Source organism: Girardinichthys multiradiatus, chromosome 5 (genome assembly GCF_021462225.1).
Source record: "Girardinichthys multiradiatus isolate DD_20200921_A chromosome 5, DD_fGirMul_XY1, whole genome shotgun sequence".
In the NCBI taxonomy this organism is placed as follows: Eukaryota; Metazoa; Chordata; class Actinopteri; order Cyprinodontiformes; family Goodeidae; genus Girardinichthys; species Girardinichthys multiradiatus.
Window position 1 is genome coordinate 50,449,186 of NC_061798.1, and position 22,847 is coordinate 50,472,032.

The following is a 22,847-nucleotide window of genomic DNA, read 5'->3' on the forward strand; positions in this document are numbered from 1 at the left end:
CAATCCCAACCAAATGATTTAAGGAAGTGTTCCCTCTGATTACCAGCCCCATTTTAGATATGATTAATCTATCTTTAGTAAACGGATATGTACCACAGGCTTTTAAGGTAGCTGTAATTAAACCTTTACTTAAGAAACATTCACTAATAAAGATGATTTAATAAATTACAGACCTTAATCCAAACTTCCGTTTTTATCTAAAATTTATAAGAAAAGAGTTATTAATCAAGTATGTTAGCATTTACATGGTTATGATCTGTTTGAAGAGTTTCAGTTGGGTTTCAGAGCTCATCATAGCACTGAAACAGCTCTGGTAAAAGTCTGAACTTCTCCTGGCTGAACTGAATTGAATTTTTCTATCAGGCTTATTAACATTCTTGAGCTTTGAAGACACAAGGTTTACCTAGTTCAGTTTTTAGATTTAATTGCTTGTTTTTTACATGTCATGAAACAGCATAATCTTGAAGTTGGTGTGGTAAAGTTCAAACACAGATCGGTTTTGTGTACACATCCATAACACTTCGCAAAATCTGGAATGGATAATCCCACATTGAATGGAGATTCTTTAATTAACAGGATGTTCAGCCTGATCTTCCCTGATCTGTGCACAACTGGTTTTAAACTGAAAAATGTTCCCTTTTTCCAGTAATTGAAAGCAACATATGTAAGTGCTGCCAGGTTACCAGGCCCTTCTTTAACAAATATTAGGGTTTGTCATTAAAACCAATGTGCAGTATGCGGGAAAGTCCATGACATCATGAATGCTCAAATACCAGGACATTTAATTCTCCTTCACTTGTCCAGTTTCTTCAACTGTAAAGTCACAACATTTGCAAACAGCATAGGAATCAGTCTGTTAGAGCTGAAGCTGCTTTCACACTTTTTTATTATCTTGTTATGTTTGCTAGAGTTTTAAAAAACGTTTGTATGGAGGTTCTAAACCTGAGAAAATGAAGGAGAGTTTTGGCTACATCTCTGAAGTATGTGGATCACTTTTGATGTATTTCCTTTCTGAATACTGCTCATGTTTTGGGATGAAGTGTGTGGAATTAACAGTGTTCTGCTGCGTCAGGAAGGGGTATGCTACTTTTGCTGCGACCTTATTATCTCTTTTTAATTATTGTTCATACTTAAACTGGCCACCTAAAAAAAAACATGAGCTTGCTCTGGGTTCCGCCAATGGTCAAAAAATGATCCGGTAATTAAAAAGCAAAGGCACTAAAAAAAAGAGTTGTATAATCTTTTTTCTCATTGTAAAGAAAAATATATTTCATTTTGCATGACATTTGGCCTGTTGATGTTAAAGTAATGACTCATTGTGTAAATAACCTAAAAACAAATTAAACAGCTTCTACAAACTTTTGTTTCTGAAAAAGTCAAATAAAGGAGATAAAACTGTGCAGAAAACTTTCATCAGATCTGACCCAATGAATGTTATTGAGCCTCTGAAATTACCATAAAACTGAATGCACTTTAAAACCTGAGCCTTATCAGCGCAGCCCTGACCCAAAGAACCCTTCCTGCCCACACATCCTGTTTATGTAACAGTGTTTGTCTGTGGGACCTTTTCCACCATGATGCATAATGCAAACCATGCACTCTCACTTGATCTCTGCTTTCAGGCAGCTGAACAATCTTCTGCACCGAGGACACCTATCTGGGTTACAATCTGGAAAGATTACTGTGACCCAGAGCTAAACTGGAGAAAGATCCGTTCTGACTTCCTCTGCCTTTATTCACACAAACAAAAACCTCTTCATTGATGCTCTAACACAATCTAAAAATCAAACGTTTTAAATCATATTCATAACAGAAGTCAATACAGAGCTGCATAATTAAAGCAAATACCTTCTCTCTCTCTGCTGCAGAGACTTCATTTATCTTATCAGCCTCATTTACTAAATTAATTGTGATATGAGTAATTCCTGTACTCCTCCATGCTCCCCTTTGTACTGTTTAAATTTAGTCCAAGCTTAGATTAATTACATTCTCACCGTTTGCATACCAGGGTCAGTGAAATCTGTTTTACATTCAAACAAGCGGAGCCAACTTCGGCAGCATTGAATTAAGATTTATGGACGGCTAGGAGGGAGGAGGAACTTTCCAGAAAATCAAGCAGAAGAGAGGAAAAAGAAAAAAGTGGAGGATTTCTATCCATGGACTCTTCCCGGCATTAACATTGATCATCATCTGTTAGATTACTATGAGCAGGTCTGGTTCATGTTGATTAATGGTGAAAAATTTTTTCTCTAGCTCATTTTCTGCCCCCCCCAACATCGTGTAGGTTTAAAAGTCAGTCCTTTCACTCATAATACTTGTCAGGCTTATTGATGAGACTATTGCTCAGATTCCTCAGGCGTTTTCCAAAATTAGACTCCTGGAATAACTATTCTCCAGCAGATTAATAGTGACATCTGCTGGTGGAAAATACGAACTTGAAGCTGGAATTCAAATTACGGGACAAGCTGCTGCTATGAAAAGACTCTGTGAGTCACAAAGCAGAAACAAACGATACGAAGCTATGTATTGTGTTAAAATTAGAGTGAGTATAACAAGGTGACATACATCCACCCACACAGAAAAGGAAAAATGTTCAGCGGTCTGGAGGAGGAGGATGTGGAAAGATGCTACTGCCTCACCTGATCTAAATGAGCTGAGCTCTTCTCTGGTTTCCCCTCAGTGAGTTGTTTGTCAGGCAGGAGGAAAAACTCAGCTGCTGTAGGTAAACCTGGGAGGACAGTGACCAGCAGCAGATCCTCTCGCACGCCTGTAGCCTGGAAGGGGAAAACAGGAAGGAGAGGAAAGTTAGGACATTTGTGAAGAAGCTGTTTCAGATCCGAACCTCAACAATCTGCTGGCACAGAGTCAAATGATTGCATTACATCCCACTGAATAGAGTGTTGCCCTTTGGAAATGTCTAGCCCTAAAAGTATCTATTTCCAAAATGCAAAGAAAGGAACGTCAGTGCATTCTTTATTATCTGCTGAAGGGGGGAAAAAAATCTGGCAATCCTTGACGGAAGGACATGTAGGAACCAGAGTAGGAGCTAACGTCAGTCCCAAATCTTTACAAGGTCCTTTACTATCCTTATAACTTATTCATCCCTAATAATAAAAAAAATGTCTGCTTCCCAAAAACTGCTACAGAAATGTTTTTCATGTCAGTCTTTTAAAACTACTTCAACCTTAAATATTTATATAAAATTGGGATTTCAGTGGTTTTAAACTTGCAAACTATTTAAGCTTGAGAGTAAATAGTTTGCTTCCTAAAATATTCGGTAACAATTATTAAATGACATAAAATTCAGGTTAGGTTCATGATTTATTACCAATGTGAAAAGCGTCACCCATAATAAGGTTTGGTTCTCAAAACATACAATAAATGATATAGAAGACAAAGTTATTTAAAGAAATATGATCATATAAGGAAAGAAGCAGTTAGATTAAAATAGTGAAGTGCATTAGGAAACACCAATCAGATAATGAGAGTTTATGTGAGTTGAGAGCTCTCACTGCTTGAGAAGATGTACAATAGAAGAACCAGGTTGAACTGGAACAAATGCTTTTTTACTATTTGCTTGATGGTGAAGGATAGAACATTTAATCAGCAGCGTAAGATTGTTCTTGAGTTATGTTTGTGTCATTTATCTTAGGAAGTTTTTGGCTAATCATTTTTCATGTCTTTTTGATAACATTTTGTTTATTTCTGACAAGTCCTTAGTTGTACAGCTGTTAAACCATGCTGCTATGAAGAAGGTAGAACATTCCTGTAGAAGTCCAAATTTAATAAGCTGCTGGAAATAATAGCTATGTTTGTTGTTTGTTTTTCACTATAAGGTTGTTTTAATGTTATTTATGATTAAAGACAAAGAAACTAAGAATTTAAAATGGTCGACTCTACAGATTTATTCATGATTTTGAGAGCTTGAAGGTCAGTTTGATGTTATGGTAGTCAGCAACCTTCTCCTTGGTCTTAGAGATGTTGAGAATAACGTTCTGAGTTCATCAATTTTCCACAGAAGACAACTTCTGCTCGGTACAATCTTTCATTGTTGAAACCAAGCACAACCATCAGTCTATTCATCTACAAAAAACATTTCTATAAAATACATTTCAACAACCTTAGATGAGTCGTTGATTGGCAGCAACATGGATTTAAATGTCTCAATATCATATTTAAAGACTAATTATTAACCACAAAAAATGTCTTCCTAAAATCTGCTGTAAATATATTATACTGACATTTTTCAAAGTTCCTTGTTTTTTTAAACAAAAACACATAATTTAAATGTAACATAATATAAATCAATAAAATACAATATCCACTCAAACACACAGTTTTACACACAGTATTTTCCAACATCACAGCGACACATACTTATCATTTATGTGTTTTTGTTGTGAACTTTGCTGCATGCTTTGCAGTGAGAAAACGTAGGGCCATCTAGTGGACAAATATAAGATGCAACGTAACAGCTAGTAGTGAAAAATGAAACATTAACTTAAAGGAAGGCAGGCTATGTTAAGATAAAATGCATGTTAAATAGAGTTAAATAGAGTTAACATTGCTTTTTATCTTAACATGCAATTCATTGATAATTTAACTGGCAGGATATTTTATTGTGGTTCCAGTTTATCCTCTGGGAATAAAACTTACAGAAATAAATTTCTCCCGGTCTGGAGACCTAGTGTTGGCTTTAAATCTCACTGCAAACTGTGATGCTGGGAACCAAATTCCAGACTAGCTAAACATATCTGAAAGCTGTCCACATGACAATGGGCTGTGGTTGTTAAAAACTAGCAAGAAAAATGCAGCTGCATCGCTTGTTAGGGATACAGCTGACAAAACCACAGACAGCAGACCAGCAATAGGTTTTGGTTGAGTTTCATCGAGTACTCATGAGACTGATTATTTAAAAAGACCCAAAGCCGACTGCCAAACCCCATTTATGAATGGGACACAGAGCACCATTTCTCTTAACCACTCTTTAAAATGCTTTAGTCAGATGAGACCAAGATTGAGGATCTGTGATGCTGTGGGCCTGTTTCTCTTCCAAATGCTCTAGGAAACATATGGGCAAATCAACAGACTAAGTGCTATCATCCTGGTAAATAGGAGGTTTTTATTGACAGCAGGGTTGATAATAATAAGTCTGGTTTCGCAACAATTACTCAATTAAAACAATTATTTCTTAATGTGGGACCTTTTCTTCCCTGAGAAGGTCAGAATATGGTGCTGCAATCAAAGATACGTTTATTCAGAAAGTTTCATATCACGTTTTTAACCAAAAGCAGCTCTGTACAATTTAAATCATGCAAAATTTAGCGACTATTTTTCTGCCAGTGTAAAATAAATTAATACAAAGCACTGAGGAACTATGCTATGAGCTTCCACAGCCTCCTGCAGGAGTTGCTGCTTCTTCTTCTTCCACTTCTTTTTATGAGCTTCAACCTGAGTGAGAGTTGAGGAGGTTTTAAACTATCAAATCAGATTTTCATCTGAGTTTTGCCTTTCGCTACGTTCTGCCTTCAAGGCTGGGTCTGTCACGACAAATAAGAAAAAGAAAAAATGAATCATGTCAGAAACAAATAACAAGCCAAACTTGCTCAGTGAAGATTGGAAAGATGGATGTATTTCTGGCATCAGTGTGGGTTATGAAGGTTCAAAAAAGTGTAAGAACATGATGCAAGAGGCAGGCTGCCTTTTCCTGGGAATCAGAAATGAATTGGCACTCTGAGGAAATGTCAACAACTAGTTAATGAGTCCGACTCTGTAACCAACATGTCGTGTGTGGGTTGAAATCATTTCTTCAACATGACAGCTTGCATTGCGATCATCTCCCGACGTCTCCTCGGGTCACCACAGAGCAAGCGGTATGACATTTATTCTCACACAGTTCTGGGCCCTGAACTCTCAGAGTGTGTCATAGCAATAAGCTGCTCCAGTACTACCCCCACCCGCAACCTCCTTCTTCTGATCATTTATCGCTGGCAGTGAAGGCAGTCATATCTGAGAGCTTTGAGGAGGTCATGGTTCCTCAGTGGAACAGTTTACAGTGAGTGAGCTTCACCTGGATCAGAGAGCTCCTGATCACTCGGCTCACATCCAGCCTCCACTCAGCAACGTCTGGGTTGTGTTCGTCCAGGTTTGATGAAAAGGCTAGCAGATGGGATCTGAAGTATTCTGCAGGAAGCAAAGAAAATATGAGCATTTTTTTGTCATTCATCAAGACTGGAGTCGATGTTTTTAGCCGCAGTCGCACATTATTCAAGATTTTCTTAAAGGAAATCATCAGTTTTGCCTTTTAAACTCAGGTCTTAGTGTCACAGTTTCTTGTCACAACAAAATAGGAAACAGAAGGTGTTAAATTATAAAGAAGCTATTTTCCCAAAAGGCTTCTGATAGAGCTAAAGTTACTTTATGCCTGAAATTTGTTTTGTGAAAAACTCAAATTAAAGCCCACGATCTTAAGAATAGAACATGATTTTGAATAAATTAATAAAGAAAAACAATTACTGAGCCAACAAGACAAAAATTAAATTAAAGTATGTAAGATCCTTCAGGTTCAAACACTAACATGATCTAACTCCCTATAGCTGGTATATTAACAGTTTACCATTGATCATCAATAGTTGGGCTAGCTGCAGTCAGCTGTTTAACCATCTGTGGTTTAATAACAGTTTTAAATGAGAATGATTAGGGTAAAACCTTAATGATGATTTTATGTTTCTTTGCAGCCAGAAATATTTCTGTTTTTATTGTAAGTGACGAAAAGCGCAGGAGCCTCTATTTAGCCAGCTAACCAGTTTGTGCAACAAGTGAGGGGGGGGAAGAGCTGTGTTACTCAGTGCTCCGTACAGCTGGAAAAAACTTTGATCGTTCCTGCTTTTTCCAATTTTTATTACAATCAACACAACTTCTATGTGTTGATCAGTAAATGCAGAGGGAATAATAATAATAAAGCACATTTTAAAAGAACTTATCCAAAGAGACAGTGGATATGCCTCGGTGGTGTTGCCTCCTAATGACAGATAGGCAGCTCTTTGTTGTGACATCTTGTCAGCGTATCCACAAAGTTACTAAGCTAACTCACCATGGACCGCGATAGTTTTTCTGTCCTGCAGGATGGTATTCCCAGCAGACACCTGCACCGTGACTGTATTGATCCCCTCCCTGGAGAACGTGCACGACACACTTCCCCCCAGGGTGATAACTGGCTGCTGGAGGACACACACACACACACACACACACACACACAGAAAGGGAGGGGAGGATGGAGACAGAGTCAGTCAGAGTCTGAGCGTTCCCCTGAGAGACAGCTATCAGCAGCTGGTTAACATGGCTGCTGTTTACACTGCAGAGGTGTCAGCCTGTAAACAACACACAAACACCAGAGATTATGCACAGCGTGCAGGTCTGCAGGGAGCAGACAGCGGCTCCTGACTGTCATAACCCACATCTCCATTTATTCTTCAGACTTCTTTCAGATGCTAAAACGGCCACGGCTTGTCACCAGCTGACACAACGGGCGGTCCTTATCCATACACAAACACTTTCACATAACTGAGAGCCAGTCAGCTAGAGCACTCTGCATGGGTTGGGCCAGACTGACACATTCTGTTTCTGCAAATATCTTGTGTGTCTGCATCACTTAATGCAGCAGCAATTTTACTTTTTCTTCCTGGTTGAAAAACATAAACATTCGGCCCCTAAAAACACATTTATGTCTCAGTGAAGTAGGCATTTTACAGGTTTATATTCTGTCTATTCTGTCCACCCTTAACAAACCCCAGTTGATAGTTAAAAAAAGATCCACATCATGCTCAGATGCTGAAGAACTTTGTACATGATTTGATTTGGATTTTATTTTTGGGTAAGACTAAAAGAAAATCTATGGAACAGGCTAAAGTGCAAGACATAACAGCAACACTTGTTGCTTTTGACTGAGTGGACCACTCTGCTCTGCCTGGCTGCAGAAGGCGTAAAGATTCTCCATAACTAAGTAATCGAGACACTTTGTGTTTATGGTTCATCAGCACATTCTGCAATCGTTATTAGCATTGATTAACATGGCCAAGATTTGCTGCAGCCAGCACAAACAAATATAGCTCCACAGAATATAAGAGTCAGCAACCTACTTCTTAATTACAAACGGACATGGAAAGAAATGGTGGGAGCACGTTAACCATACCTCGGAGTTATTTCCAATCCACCAGATGTAGGTGACTGTTCCCACTTGGCTGGGATGCAGAACTGCGGTCAGGTTCACTTCCTTGTTCCTCACCGCCACAAAGGGAGCAGAGAGATGGATATGCTCCAGCTGACCTGCTCAGACACACACATACATCACAGACTGAACTCCACGCTCTCTACTTCATGCAAAAACTAACAGAAACAAATTTATTAGCTCAGATGGCGAGAAAAAAAAACAAGCCCAGAACTCTGCTGCATCTGAACCAATAGCTGCTATCTGTGCATCATTTTTCATCTGTGGCCCTATGAAGTCTGCGGTGACTGTGTGCATGGCTGGCACACACGATTGGCAGCTTGTTGGGGGAAACGGGTTCCTTGATCAATATGTCAGCTCCTTTTACATCTGTCAGTCCCTGAATGGAGCAGAAGCTGTCAGACTTCATACATACTAGACAGCAGTTTACTTCAGAGGAAGTGTAATGAGGTTTGTTCTATCTCTGTTTGTTTGTTTGCTTCTGGACATGTTCTGTGAGGAGATAAAGCCCAGAACGCGGTGAAGTGACAGCAGCAATTCCACAGAAGGTGATAAAGAGTGGAAAAGCCTAAAAAGAGGAAGATTAGAAAAATGGAGGACAGTTCTCCCTGAAAGAAAGCAGAGTTTTTTTTTTTTTTTTTATAAAACCTCACATGTGACATGTAGGAAGAGCATGGTGGTCTCAGAGCCAAGGCTGTTCTCTCCAGTGGCCGTCACCCTGTAGATTCCTATGGATTTGTAGATGTGTTTGATGCCATCCTCGATGGAGCTCACGTTTGAGTAGGTCAGAGCATGACCATCTCCAAAGTCCACAGTGATGCTTGTCCTTGCTCCATCTCCCTGCACAGGACAAACACCTTAAAGTTTAATCTGCAGAACTGCATGTTTTCTTCAAGGTACAAACACATCTGGTGACTCCAGCCAGATTGGACTTACTTTCCTTTAAGTACAGAACCTAAATGACTGGATAGACGGAACTTTCAGAGAATAGGAACCCTGATAAAACTTTATTATAAATAGAGAACAAACAAGTTTTCAGGTTGTTCATTTTTATTTACTGTTTTACCTTCAATTTGGTAATAAATGTGAACTTGTTTCAAACCAAAATTGGATTTACCAAAATTAACCATTAACATCGAAAACACACAATAGAAATGCAAATCACTACAGAAGAAATCTGCTGTCTAAACCAACACTTTCTTGTTTAAACCGCTTTTAGCAGCAGTGACCCCAGTAAACAAGTTTTACATCCTTTAATGTGGATGTTGAGGTTTGTTTGATTTCAGGAAAATGAGAGCTGAGTTACATTTAAGTTCAGTAACAACCTTACGTTTTCCTGCAGGCCTGACCACAGAGTGAGAAGCACAATCCAAGATCTTTGGACTCTTTTTCTGTGTGAAGCTGTGCTACAGATGTTGGTTTAAAACCATTTTTCTGCAAATTAGCAAAATCAGCAAAATTCTATAAGGCATATGTGAGTCTGAGCTGTAAAAAAATTATGTTCTGTAAACTCAGAGGCTTCTGACTGTAGAAGATACAACTTTAATTTAAACAGAAATATTTAGGATAAATAATTAAATGATAAGACATTTAATGCAGATTTCTGAAAATCACCTTTGATAAAACAGTTTTGTTTTTTTTATCTTTATGAAATCCCGTCTCTACTTTGCAAAATATTACCTTTTCCAATCCAATAAAATGTGTTTAGAGAACAAAAAATCCGATCTAAATAATTAAATGTATTCTGTTCACTTCCTGAACAAGATGATTATAAGTTCTCGTTTTTATGGAAGAATTGGACTGCCTGCCCTGAACTCTTCTGGATTTAATTTGTTTCATGAAATTCACTTTTCTGTAAGGTTTAAGTGGCCCTACTCAGTGAAAAATAAGAAAGAAGACTGAGTTTTTTAGTTTCCCCCTAACTAAATTCAAGTGACTTATTCTTTTTTTTGGTTTACTTGACTATGGTTGTCATTTAATTAAAATTTCTAAGCTTAAAAAATAAAATAAATGGATTGTCGCGTTCGGAGGTTTAGAGTGACCAAAGCACAGACAAGAGCTCGGCAGCTGCATGTTTAAAGGAGTCTTCTTCTTTTATTCAAAGATAAGTTCAAAAGGTTTTCCAAACATAGCAAGAACGTAGCAAATATCACTGCAGGTACAAAAACACAAGTCGAAACTCCAAAAACGTACAGAGTTGACTCTGCAGGAACATAGTAGTCAAAGCTTTAGACGAGGGTAGGTGAACGAACCAAGGAACCAGCGAAGAACAGACAAAAACAGAGAGCTTATGAACAGAGGGAAGTGGAGTATGGACCAATGAGATACTGAGGCAGGTAATTAGATGAGAATGGAAATCAGGTGTGGACCAGGCTATAGAGAACTGAGGGAATCTGGATGGTTACTAAGGTGACCGAACTAGAATACAAAGGGAAGCCAGGCAATAACATAACCAAAGGAACCTGACTACAAAAACAAAACTATAAATAACAAGACTCAGGGAAACAGAACTAAGCAAAACTACAGATGAAGATAATAGACCAAAAGAAACATAAGAACCTAGAATAATCATTAACTAAAGTAAACTGAGAAACTAGAGGGAATAGAAACACCAAAACCTAATAATTAACAAAGAACCCATAAAGAAAGCCTGACCATAAATAAACAAAACCTAAACCACAGAAAGTGAACCAGGATGAGGAGGAACAGAGAAAATAAACTAGTAAACAAAGAGCGCAGGTGAACAAATACCAAAACATAAATAAACACAGATATAATAAATGGGAAACTAAAGTAGAAACTACAAGGAAGACAAAAGAGCTAGAATAACAACAAATATAATAATAGTCATAAGAAAACCATAACAAGTAATAGAAAAGAAACCACTAAAGGAACTTAGACAAAACCCAAACTAAATGAAAGATTGAAAACACGAGACCACAGCCATGACCAAAGATGTCGCTTCATGACATGGATGTCCTCTACTCTTTCCACGTGGAGTTCTTTCTGAGTGATGAATTAGATCTAAAAGCAGTTAAATCCAGAAACAAATTGAATACATGACAAGTGTGAAAATAACAGCGCTTCAGTTAGACCAAAGATTTTTGGTCTCCATGGAAACAGCTTAGCCAGGGAACATTTTCTTAGATGTCGTGAAGAAGTGGAGACCGTGGTTGACATTCACATATTGATTTTATAATTGTAAAAGATTCATTTTAAAATAATTTCTGTTGAATTAAATGACTCAACAACAGCTGGTGTGTCTGGAAACCTGCTCACCTCCTCCAGGAAAACAAGGAAGGTGACGTTGGCGCCAAGCATGGCTGTCAGCCTGCCCTCACTGGTGACCAGGTGGAGTCCTTTAGGAGCCTGGATGGGACAGTGCTGTCGCCTGGCCGTGTACTCTGCAATCACTCCGGCTGTGCAGTTATTGGACACCACTTTCCTGTAGCTGATGCCAGGAGAGCACAAAGTCATCTAACCATGTGCACATAATAATCAAAATGTGTATCTATATGTGTTGATGTTTATTGTGTTTATCTATTCAAATTCTCTTTACTGGGCAGAAACATTTTCATTCAAATGTTTTAACTTATGATGTCTCCAGTATAAGAACTGCTTATTTAATATCAGCAATTATTCATTAAACTTGGAAAAAGAAAAACCTCATTCATACAGACTGATTCAAATTTTATAGACAGACTGTAAACGGACTATTAACATACAGTTCAATGATGGGATGTTTTTATTTTGTTTAACTAATTCCTGTTTTATTGAGACGGGTTTTAAAAGAAAGGGCAGTGATGAGGAAGGAACCAATGAGTAACAATTAGTTAACAAATAACTACTATTATATTTTATTAAATAACTAATAATCAATTTCCATAAACTTTTACTTTATCGGTGCTCCCAGCAACCAGAAGTCCACAGTCAGCTAAGCCAAGGTGCAGGATCAAACTGTTCCACAGTTCAGGAGCCGCCGTCAGAAAGTCCCTGTCCCTGTCACCTAGCTCTCATTCAACCATTGACTAGTTCTTATTTGATCACTAACTAACTCTTATTAAACCATCAGCTAGCTTAGTTAAAAACCTCCTCAACAACGCAGGGAAAACCAAGGATCTGGTGGTGGATTTTGGCAGGTGCAGACCCACCACACTGACAGCAGTGGACATCCAGGGAACTGACGTTGATGTAGTGGACTCTACCAAAAAACCTGAGTGTTCACCTGGACAATAAACTGGACTGGACTCACACTGATGCTCTTTATAGGAAAAGCCAGAGCAGACTCCACCTGCTGAGGAGACTGAGATCTTTTGGAGTCCAGGGGGCGCTCCTGAATACCTTTTTGGACTCTGTAGTGGTATCAGCCATCTTCTATGGTGTAGGTTGTTGGAGCAGCAGTTTATCTACAGCTGAGAGAAAGCGGATCATCTGGAAGGCCAGCTACGTCCTAGGATGGCTCATAGGTTTAACCAGCTCTTCTGAAGATCAGTTACTATTCTAGAGTGTTCAGTTGCATCAGTAGTCCTCACGAGTGCTGGAACTAATGTTTATCTTGTAGCACATCGAAGACTTCCACCGCAAACTGAACTTTAAAAAATCATTTATACCCTAGCTGTAGTTCATGTTTCCCTGTTAAGACATGACTGTTTGTAAAACTTCAGCTCTGATGTGACCAGGAAACTAATTAAGTCCTTGATTCTGATTTGATGCTGATTCTGCTCCCATCCTGACATGTGTTTACCCCGTGCTGTTGAGAAACGTAATTCCTGTTGTGCAGCTCCGGGACATGGACGAGGGATGGAACCAGAAGGCGGGACTGCACTTTCCATCAGTCCGTCTCTCATAGCCATAATCGCTGTAACGAAACAAGGAACAGACAGCGATCCAATCAGAAGCCAAAGAGCCGACAACAATTGGAAATGATACTTCTAAAACACCCTTAAGGCCTTTGTGAAGTTTGCATTCAAGTAAAAACTATTTATCATTTCTTTTAAACATACATATTTCCATATCAGAAAATTTCTGAAATTTTCAGTTCATAAAAAGAGAAAAAGAAGAATATATGACATAATCCAGTAATACGTAGACCATTTCCAAACCATTCCAAGTAGATCATTATACAGACAGAAAGATTGTTCACAAGTACAAAATATTTAAGACAGCTCCCAGTCTTCACAGAAGTGGATGTCCCACAAATTCGACCTGAGGCCCAACCCTGCGATGTTCAGATAAATTATAAATCTAGGGTAAAATACCTCAGGCTTTACAGGCCTCAGTTTTCATGTTAAATATTTAAATATCATGATAGGATACTTAGAAAAAGACAAACAGCGTTGGAGGAGAAAGCCTCTAAAAATAGGAGATTGGCAAGGCTTAAGTTTGAAAAGTTGTATCTTAATGAACCCCGAGACCTATTTTGTTGTGCTTTGGACAGATACAGCTCACCTCGACAAGATATCTGATTAGCATATCAGTGAAAACATCTTCAGAATCAGAATCAGAATTAGGAATTTCACTCTGGTACACTTTGACTGTCAAGTGTTCATCAAAGAAACAGCCTGGGGGAAGAAACAGTCTATGTGGCAACTGGTTTTAGCAGACAGTGCTCTGTGGCGCCACTTGAAGGTAAAAGCCTAAACAGTTTGTGTGCAGGGTGTGTGGGGTCTGCAAAGATTTTAGCTGCCCTTTTCCTGACCCTCGGCCTGTATAAGTCCTGGATGGAGGGAAGGTCAGCCCTGATTATTCTCTCTGCATTCCTGATTATTCATTGCAGTCTGGACCTGTCCTGTTTGGTGGATGAGCCAAACCACACTGAGATGGATGAAGACAGGACAGACTGAATGATGGCAGTGTAGAAGATGACCAGCAGCTCCTGTGGAAGGTTGTACTTCTTGAATTGCCTCAGGAAGTACAGTCTCTGCTGGACCTTCTTCCGAACAGTGTCTATGTGTGAAGACCATCTCAAGTTGTGAGAAATGGTGGTTCTTAGGAACCAGAAGTGGTCCACAGAAGACACAGTGTTGTTGAGGTTGGTGAGGGGGTATGTGGGGGTAGTCCACCATCATCTTCCCAGTCTTGAGTGGGTTAACCAGGTGGTTCTGACCACACCAGTGAACCAGCTGACCCACCTCTTGTCTGCATGCAGACTCATCACTGTCCTGGATCAGTCCAATAACAGTGGTGTCATCTGCAAACTTCAGGAGTTTCACAGACTGGTCTGCTGAGGTGCAGTCATTTGTGTAGAGGATGAAGAGGAATGTGGAGAGAACACACCTGAGGGGAGCAGGTGCTAATGGTTCTTGTGCAGGAGAAGATGCTCCCCACCTCACCTGTTGCTGCCATTCCTTCAGGAAGCTGGTGATCCACTGACAGGTGGAGGCCGGGACTTTGAGCTGGATGATATTCTGGTGGAGGATGTTGGTTGATGGTGTTGAAGACCGAGCTGAAGTCCTCAGCTCGGTCTTCAACACAAACAGGATCCTGGCGTATATCCCTAGGTGGTCGAGGTGTTGCAGGATGAAGTGTAGACCCAAGTTGCCTGCATCATCTGCCGACCTGTTTGCCCAGTAGGCAAACTGCAGGGGGTCCACAGCAGGGGGCCTTTGATGTCCTTCAGGTGCTTCAACATCAGTCGCTCAAAAGATTTCATGACCACAGACATCAGCGTGACAACTGTTGGTAATTCCTGTGATAGTGGGTTTCTTGGGTACTGGGATGATGGTGGAGGGTTTGAAGCAGGAGGGAACCTCACACAGCTCCAGTGACTTGTTGAAGATCTCAGTAAAGATGGGTGCCAGTTGGTCGACGCAGGCCCTCAGGTCCTGAAGCCTTTTCAGGCTTTGAAAGAGCCTATTTACATCTTCAGCAACACTTACACCAACTCTCTGGCATGGTGGTGGAAGGGTGGTGATTGGGGCTAGTTCTGCAGCCATAGGACCTGGTCCCATGGCTACCATTGGGTGGACCATGAACTCCTGTATTTATCAACATATTCTAGTGTCAAATGTGAGGACTTCTGTCCAACAGCTGAAGCTTTGTCTAAACTGGGTCATCAACAGGACAATGATTCCAAACACAGCCGCAAATTGACAACAAAACAACTGAAAAAAAAATAAAGCAGATGCAATAGACTAGTCAAAGTCCAGATCTCAACATGAACAGAGATTGTTGCAGAAATAGAAGTCTGCATTTCTCAGTGAACTGAATGTTGTCCAGAGTTGTCCAACGTGGGCCAACATTATAAGAGACAGATTAAGTTGAAGCTTCTGAGTATTGTTGCTAATAGATATGGTTCTAGTAGTTGTTGGATTCTAGACATGACTCTGAATTTTGCTGCTTTGACATCAGTACAGAATCCCCTCTGTGTTTAAGGTTTTATATACCCAGTCTATTAGTTGTTTGTGCTACAAATTAAAAGGCAGAGCAGCACTCTGTCCCCAAACTGATAGGGACAAATTGCCCCAATTAGAGCGACATGCACACAGATGCAGAAGTGTTGTGATTGTTAATGAAACCTATTAGGTGCCGTGATTTATGGTTTTGATGAAGCTTATTGCATGAGCTGCCTCCCTCCCAGAGGCCTGCAGTTTTGGGACCAAAACTTGAAAAAATTAAAACAATTAAGTATTGAAAGAAAACAGTTTTTTATCTGGGTGCAGAAAAACTGACATTTCGCTGCTTTAAAAACAGTTGTGAATAATCATTTTACCTCTGAACACTGTCCTTCAAGACGTTAACAATGGTGCACATTAAGATAGAACCAATAAAATGTCTGAGATATCTACCATATGAGTTGGATATCGCACATTATTTTAAAATCTATAAGTTTGGAGAGTGAATAGTTGTCATGTGATAGGGTGCAACAATTTATGAGAACAGATTGTGATCTAGCAACATATTTTTAGGTGTGGGCAAATGTTCAGGTCTGTGATGGAACAGCAATCTGTTCAATGTCCCTTCTTTCCCCTAGTGACTCTAGGCCTGGCCCATTGGTGACCCTGAACAGAATCTAGAGGGTTTAGAAAAAGACTGGTTGCACATTGGATCTGAAGAAGAGAGACATCCTGATACACGGCACCGCCTTCAGGATACAATGTTTGAACCATTGGATGCACATGGTCCTCAAGAATGGTTCGGTAGTCCTTGGAAGTGACGCGCCCATCTAGCACATGTATTGGGCCAAGGGAATGCCATGATATGGCAGCCCAAACCATCACTGATCCACCCCCATGCTTCACTCTGGACATGCAACAATCTGGGTGGTACGCTTCTTCGGGGCTTCTCCACACCGTAACTTTCTTGGATGTGGGGAAAACAGTAAAGGTGGACTCATCAGAGAACAATACATGTTTCACATTGTCCACAGCCCAAGATTTGCGCTCCTTGCACCATTGAAACCGACGTTTGGCATTGGCATGAGTGACCAAAGGTTTGGCTATAGCAGCCCGGCCGTGTATATTGACCCTGTGGAGCTCCTGACGGACAGTTCTGGTGGAAACAGGAGAGTTGAGGTGCACATTTAATTCTGCCGTTATTTGGATGTGGTTCATCCTTCTTGGTGGTATGCTGACATTACCCTGGATACCGTGGCTCTTGATACATCACAAAGACTTGCTGTCTTGGTCACAGATGCGCCAGCAAGACGTGCACCAACAATTTGTCCTCTTTTGAACTCTGGTATGTCACCCATAATGTTGTGTGCATTTCAATATTTTGAGCAAAACTGTTTTCTTACCCTGCTAATTGAACCTTCACACTCTGCTCTTACTGGTGCAATGTGCAATCAATGAAGACTGGTTACCAGGCTGGTCCAATTTAGCCATGAATCTTCCCACACTAAAATGACAGGTGTTTCAGTTTCATTGTCCAAACCCTGTAGGTTATGCATTCTGCAACTTATCTAAAGTTTGAAGTGGACCTTTAAATAAGATTATTGTCAGATTTTATTATGGTATCATATTTTTAACTAAAGCTTGATGAAACAGTCAACTATACTTATATTTATTCATTTACTCTGATCCCTTCATGGTAATTTGGTCAGAGACGACACCAAGTCATCGGTCATATAGAGGTCATATACAGGTCCTTCTCAAAAAATTAGCATATTGTGATAAAGTTCATTATTTTCTATAATGTAATGATGAAAATTTTATATTCATATATTTTAGATTCATTGCACACTAACTGAAATATTTCAGGTCTTTTATTGTCTAAATATGGATGATTGTGGCATACAGCTCATGAAAACCCAAAATTCCTATCTCACAAAATTAGCATATTTCATCCGACCAATAAAAGAAAAGTGTTTTTTCTACAAAAACGTCAACCTTCAAATAATCATGTACAGTTATGCACTCAATACTTGGTCAGGAATCCTTTTGCAGAAATGACTGCTTCAATGCAGCGTGGCATGGAGGCAATCAGCCTGTGGCACTGCTGAGGTCTTATGGAGGCCCAGGATGCTTCAATAGCGGCCTTTAGCTCATCCAGAGTGTTGGGTCTTGAGTCTCTCAACGTTCTCTTCACAATATCCCACAGATTCTCTATGGGGTTCAGGTCAGGAGAGTTGGCAGGCCAATTGAGCACAGTGATACCATGGTCAGTAAACCATTTACCAGTGGTTTTGGCACTGTGAGCAGGTGCCAGGTCGTGCTGAAAAATGAAATCTTCATTTCCATAAAGCTTTTCAGCAGATGGAAGCATGAAGTGGTCCAAAATCTCCTGATAGCTAGCTGCATTGACCCTGCCCTTGATAAAACACAGTGGACCAACACCAGCAGCTGACACGGCACCCCAGACCATCACTGACTGTGTGTACTTGACACTGGACTTCTGGCATTTTGGCATTTCCTTTTCCCCAGTCTTCCTCCAGACTCTGGCACCTTGATTTCCGAATGACATGCAGAATTTGCTTTCATCCGAAAAAAGTACTTTGGACCACTGAGCAACAGTCCAGTGCTGCTTCTCTGTAGCCCAGGTCTGGGGAATGCGGCACCTGTAGCCCATTTCCTGCACACGCCTGTGCACGGTGGCTCTGGATGTTTCTACTCCAGACTCAGTCCACTGCTTCCGCAGGTCCCCCAAGGTCTGGAATCGGCCCTTCTCCACAATCTTCCTCGGGGTCCGGTCACCTCTTCTCGTTGTGCAGCGTTTTCTGACACACTTTTTCCTTCCCACAGACTTCCCACTGAGGTGCCTTGATACAGCACTCTGGGAACAGCCTATTCGTTCAGAAATTTCTTTCTGTGTCTTACCCTCTTGCTTGAGGGTGTCAATAGTGGCCTTCTGGACAGCAGTCAGGTCGGCAGTCTTACCCATGATTGGGGTTTTGAGTGATGAACCAGGCTGGGAGTTTTAAAGGCCTCAGGAATCTTTTGCAGGTGTTTAGAGTTAACTCGTTGATTCAGATGATTAGGTTCATAGCTCGTTTAGAGACCCTTTTAATGATATGCTAATTTTGTGAGATAGGAATTTTGGGTTTTCATGAGCTGTATGCCAAAATCATCCGTATTAAGACAATAAAAGACCTGAAATATTTCAGTTAGTGTGCAATGAATCTAAAATATATGAATGTGAAATTTTCATCATGACATTATGGAAAATAATGAACTTTATCACAATATGCTAATTTTTTTAGAAGGACCTGTAGTCTCCAGCTAATCTGTCATCCCTGTTTGAGCTTTTCTGTTCAAGGAAAAATAAAATAAATGTCTAAAACATTAATAAAAATATCAACTGCAGCTGCAGTGTTAATGTTCTTTATTTCAAAACACGACAGCATGAGGGAGCTATCTAATGATCTAATGCCAGAAGGACTATAATAGAAACTAATATGGACACATGATTCAGGTCAAAAGGTATTCCCCTATTACTTAATGAGAGAAGATGTTTTAAGTATCAGAGTTTAAGGGATTTTATTGCTTCCCTAATAAATTGCAGTTTAAGGCACTTTAGCTGTATTTATCCTTATGTTATTTTCTTGTTTTGCTTGGTTTCTTTCTAAGTTGTCCTTAGTTATGAGTGTGTGCGTGCATAGTTGATTGTCCAGTATCTCTATGTTGTCCTATGATGGACTGGTGACCTGTCCACAGACAGACTGGATGCTGGAGACAGACACCAGGACCCTGCATGGAGAAATGGCTAATGGGTTATAAAAATGTGAATCAAAATAAAGAAATTAATTAAAGAAATTAATTAATTAACTGTCACTATGTCACCTCAGTTCAACCAAAACCTCTGATTGTTTGACCTGCAAAGCAAGTCCACTTCAGACCAATTGTGAAAGCCAGATCAGTCTTAATTCCGCCCCCAGGCTTTGATTTGTTAGGGTGACAAAATATATATTTATGATGTGTTGCAGTGCATGACAATAAAGTAATGATTTAAATTGTTAACTAATTGTATATTCTTTGTATCAATACAGAAATAATTTCTGCTAGTAGCATTATTTATTGAAACATTTGATAAACAGTTTTTAAAATGTAAATCAATGAGATCAAATGGGTCTCATGAGACACTAAAAGTATCTAAAACATACATGAGTTTGTGTTGTGCATGAGATCACTTCTGTTAAATTTGACAAAATCTTCCTTTAAGCTATAAAAAAATCACAAATAAAACTTGTATTTAGAATATGGAAGGATTATTAGATTTAGAAGAAATTTAGAAGTCAGCACTGACCACTCAAAGTCAGCCTCGGTGCAGTCACATGGAGCTGAGGTCATCGTCACGGAGTACGTCTTTCCCATGACGCACCTGGAAGTGGGCTTCAGCTTCCGGTAGATTCTTTTCACACCCATGAGACACGGCTCACCCTTCCAGCACATAGATTACAGGAAAGTCACACAAAAATACATTTTCAGAGTAAAAGGAAAATCTTCAAACTTTCTGAAATTATTTTTTATGGTTCAAACAGAAATGCATCAGCTTTCAGGCTTCCCTGGTGAGGCTGTTTTTTTTAAAATTATTCATTATTATTATTTCTAATATTAACATAACCTGCTATTGGAACTTAATGTGCCATCCATTTTTAGATTTGTTTCTTTGTGACTGAGTGAATCAGTTTAAAAAGCCTTAAACCGTTTCTCGGGACATTCTGCCTTCCTACAGTAGGTGTCAGTAGTGAGATGCTGAAGAAACCTGATTTATCCACAAATAGACTTCCAGCTTCTGAAACTGAAAAGCTGAAACTTTCCTAGTTCCTCTTCTGTTCCAGTGTGTTTGTTTTCTCTGCAGAGGACTTCACCGCTACTTTCAGCCAGTTTGGCTCTGTAATTGGCTCGGACTCTTGTCATCTTCCATGCCTCATGGTTTGATCATTAGCCTTCTCTGAGCATATGGGTGCCTGATCCACTTACAGAAGAAAGCCATGAATAAAGGCTTGCTTTGAGTATCTGGCTCAGTTTCAGGACTAACCAGGTTGATGGGCAGGTTTACTGAATGCACAGCGGAATGGGTGAGGGGGGTTAAGATGGGGATCTGGTTAAAAGCAAACATCTAAAAGCTCATTTAAAACAAACCCTAATCCTCTTTAAAACCCATTGTTATTCAGAAGGATGAAGATCTTTTAATAAGCTTAAAGTTATGACAGTAAATATTTAAACTGCATCCGTATTTACTCATTTTAACCCACCAGATACCTGTATTTACTTTCTGTCACCCTGTTTTTAGACCCATAGATCATTAAATGATGCACAAGTTCTGACAGAGGTCCAAAGGTATATTTTAGTTTCGCTCAACTTGTACCGTTTTATTAACAAAACTATTGAAGAAAAACTCATTTCAGTTGTGGAAATGAGACCAACCAGCTGAAAACTTGAGCCAGTGATCCTGTGTAAAGTTGGAGCATCCAGTCAGCTGCATGTTGCTCCAGAACATCTGCTCATAACAGGAATATGCCTCCTTCACTAACTTAAGCAGAAAGTTGCCTGTAGTCCAGGGGACCACATCCTAATAAATCAGGCCCTGGTGCAGAGAGACGTTCAGTTTATGACACACAGAGCATTGCTGATCAGCTGCTCTGAAAGGTTTGGCAATTATTTGTATATTTTTCCATTTTTTCATAATTATTTTTCACAATTTTAGGCCATCTTTTTATTTGTTTTTCAATCCCCCTTTTTGTTTTTGGTATAAGCGCAGAATAGAGGAGTCTACATGTGTTGTCTCTCCCTGGTCCATGTCCCGTTCCTCTGTGATTTAATTGTACATTGTCTACAATGTCCAGCAGCACTTCCCCAGCTAAACAGTTAGCACTGAAATTAGAAGCTGCCTTAGGAGAGTGCAGCTGAACAAGAGAGGAATCAGACAGAAATCTGCCAATTTTCACTCTTCAAGCAGAGATATTTTGTTTTTTCCACAATCCAATCTATATTTTCAAAAACACACTGTGACCTACAATGAAGCAAACTAAAGAACACGTCAAATAGTTGTTCACCTCAAGTTTAGCTCTTCGATCACATTGTAACAAGTAAAACTACAGAAACTGCTTCTAGTATCCATTTTATCCACAGATATCTTTATTTCTGTGCTGGCAGCCATAATACCTGGTTGTGTAGGTGCCATGTCTGGTAGTCCGCCTCAGTGCACCTCCTGTTGAAGATGGACCTGAAATCTATTTTTACCAGCTGCCACTCAGAGCGATGACTGAAGTGTCCAAAGATCCTGGAAATAAGTTATTTAAAAAAAAAAAAAAAAAACAAGTGTGAGATGGTGATTGATGGAGCAAGCTGTTGACAGATAAGGCTGGCTATGCTCTGTACCTCAGTTATTTTTAATAATTCACCATAAAAGATCTAAACCTGCCATAATCCAATTCAGTGAGCTAATTGGCATAATAAGGTTGACCTAACATCACATGTTAGGATATTAAAGGCAATTGATCCATGGATTAAATGGATCAAAGAAAAATCCTAACTTTATCTTGATATTTAACATTCTGTTACATTTGTGACATATTTTTAGAGCAAAGCTCCATTGTATCTAGAAGAGGTTAGTGTTTAAAAAAAGCTAGAAGTACTGAAACCCTCTGGACACTGGTTAAAAACTTGAGTTATGCAGGGTCTTGGTGAGGTCATGATGAATGCAGTGGTCTTCCCATCATGGTGGAAGGTGACTGGTATAGCTCGGGCATCGAGAACTGAATGCAGAGGTGGCCATGTTGGCTAAATACCAAGGCTACGATCATGTCACTCCCACACTGTGGTGACAGCATTCAAGGTGAGGTAATGCATCACTACTGGCTGCACGACTGCAGGGGTTATGGCATGCCACTGCTCCTTTGGCTACAAACAAAACATTTTCACCACTCACTCACCACACTTCCCTCCACATGCCAGTAAATGATTTGGCGAAGTCTGCCATGATTCATCTTTATGCATGAAAAATAAAAGTTCTGCAGATTGAGCATCAGGGAAACACCTAAGCCCAGACCAGAACCAGCAGTTCTGGCAAGAATTGAACCCCCAACTGAAAAAAACACACCCATTGCCTATTCTGATGAAGCCCATTCTGCAAAAAATCAAAACACCCTTCACCACAACAATAAGATTACTTGTAAATATTTTGTCTTTTTGCATAAATCCCAAGCTTTGTTCTAATGTATCTGTAATGTATATGTGAG

At 39.7% G+C, this 22,847-nt stretch overlaps 1 protein-coding gene across 7 annotated transcripts in view; it reads right to left on the bottom strand.

Annotated features, from left to right (window-relative positions):
• LOC124869076 (VPS10 domain-containing receptor SorCS1) overlaps positions 1 to 22,847 on the bottom strand; it is a 261,180-nt gene that overhangs the window by 11,403 nt on the left and 226,930 nt on the right. For 6 of the 7 annotated variants that reach the window (XR_007038474.1, XR_007038475.1, XR_007038476.1 and 3 more), the window contains exons 15-23: positions 21,772 to 21,889; positions 19,910 to 20,043; positions 12,972 to 13,085; positions 11,507 to 11,678; positions 8,881 to 9,067; positions 8,192 to 8,325; positions 7,094 to 7,220; positions 6,071 to 6,183; positions 2,640 to 2,774 (exon numbers count right to left, since the gene is read on the bottom strand). Coding sequence is in view for 3 of the 7 variants with exons in the window: in XM_047366802.1 (XP_047222758.1) it covers positions 2,640 to 2,774; positions 6,071 to 6,183; positions 7,094 to 7,220; positions 8,192 to 8,325; positions 8,881 to 9,067; positions 11,507 to 11,678; positions 12,972 to 13,085; positions 19,910 to 20,043; positions 21,772 to 21,889 (1,234 nt within the window). In the remaining 4 variants the exon portion in view is untranslated. The remainder of the gene's footprint in view (positions 1 to 2,639; positions 2,775 to 6,070; positions 6,184 to 7,093; positions 7,221 to 8,191; positions 8,326 to 8,880; positions 9,068 to 11,506; positions 11,679 to 12,971; positions 13,086 to 19,909; positions 20,044 to 21,771; positions 21,890 to 22,847) is intronic. The other variant, XM_047366801.1, reaches the window with a different exon arrangement.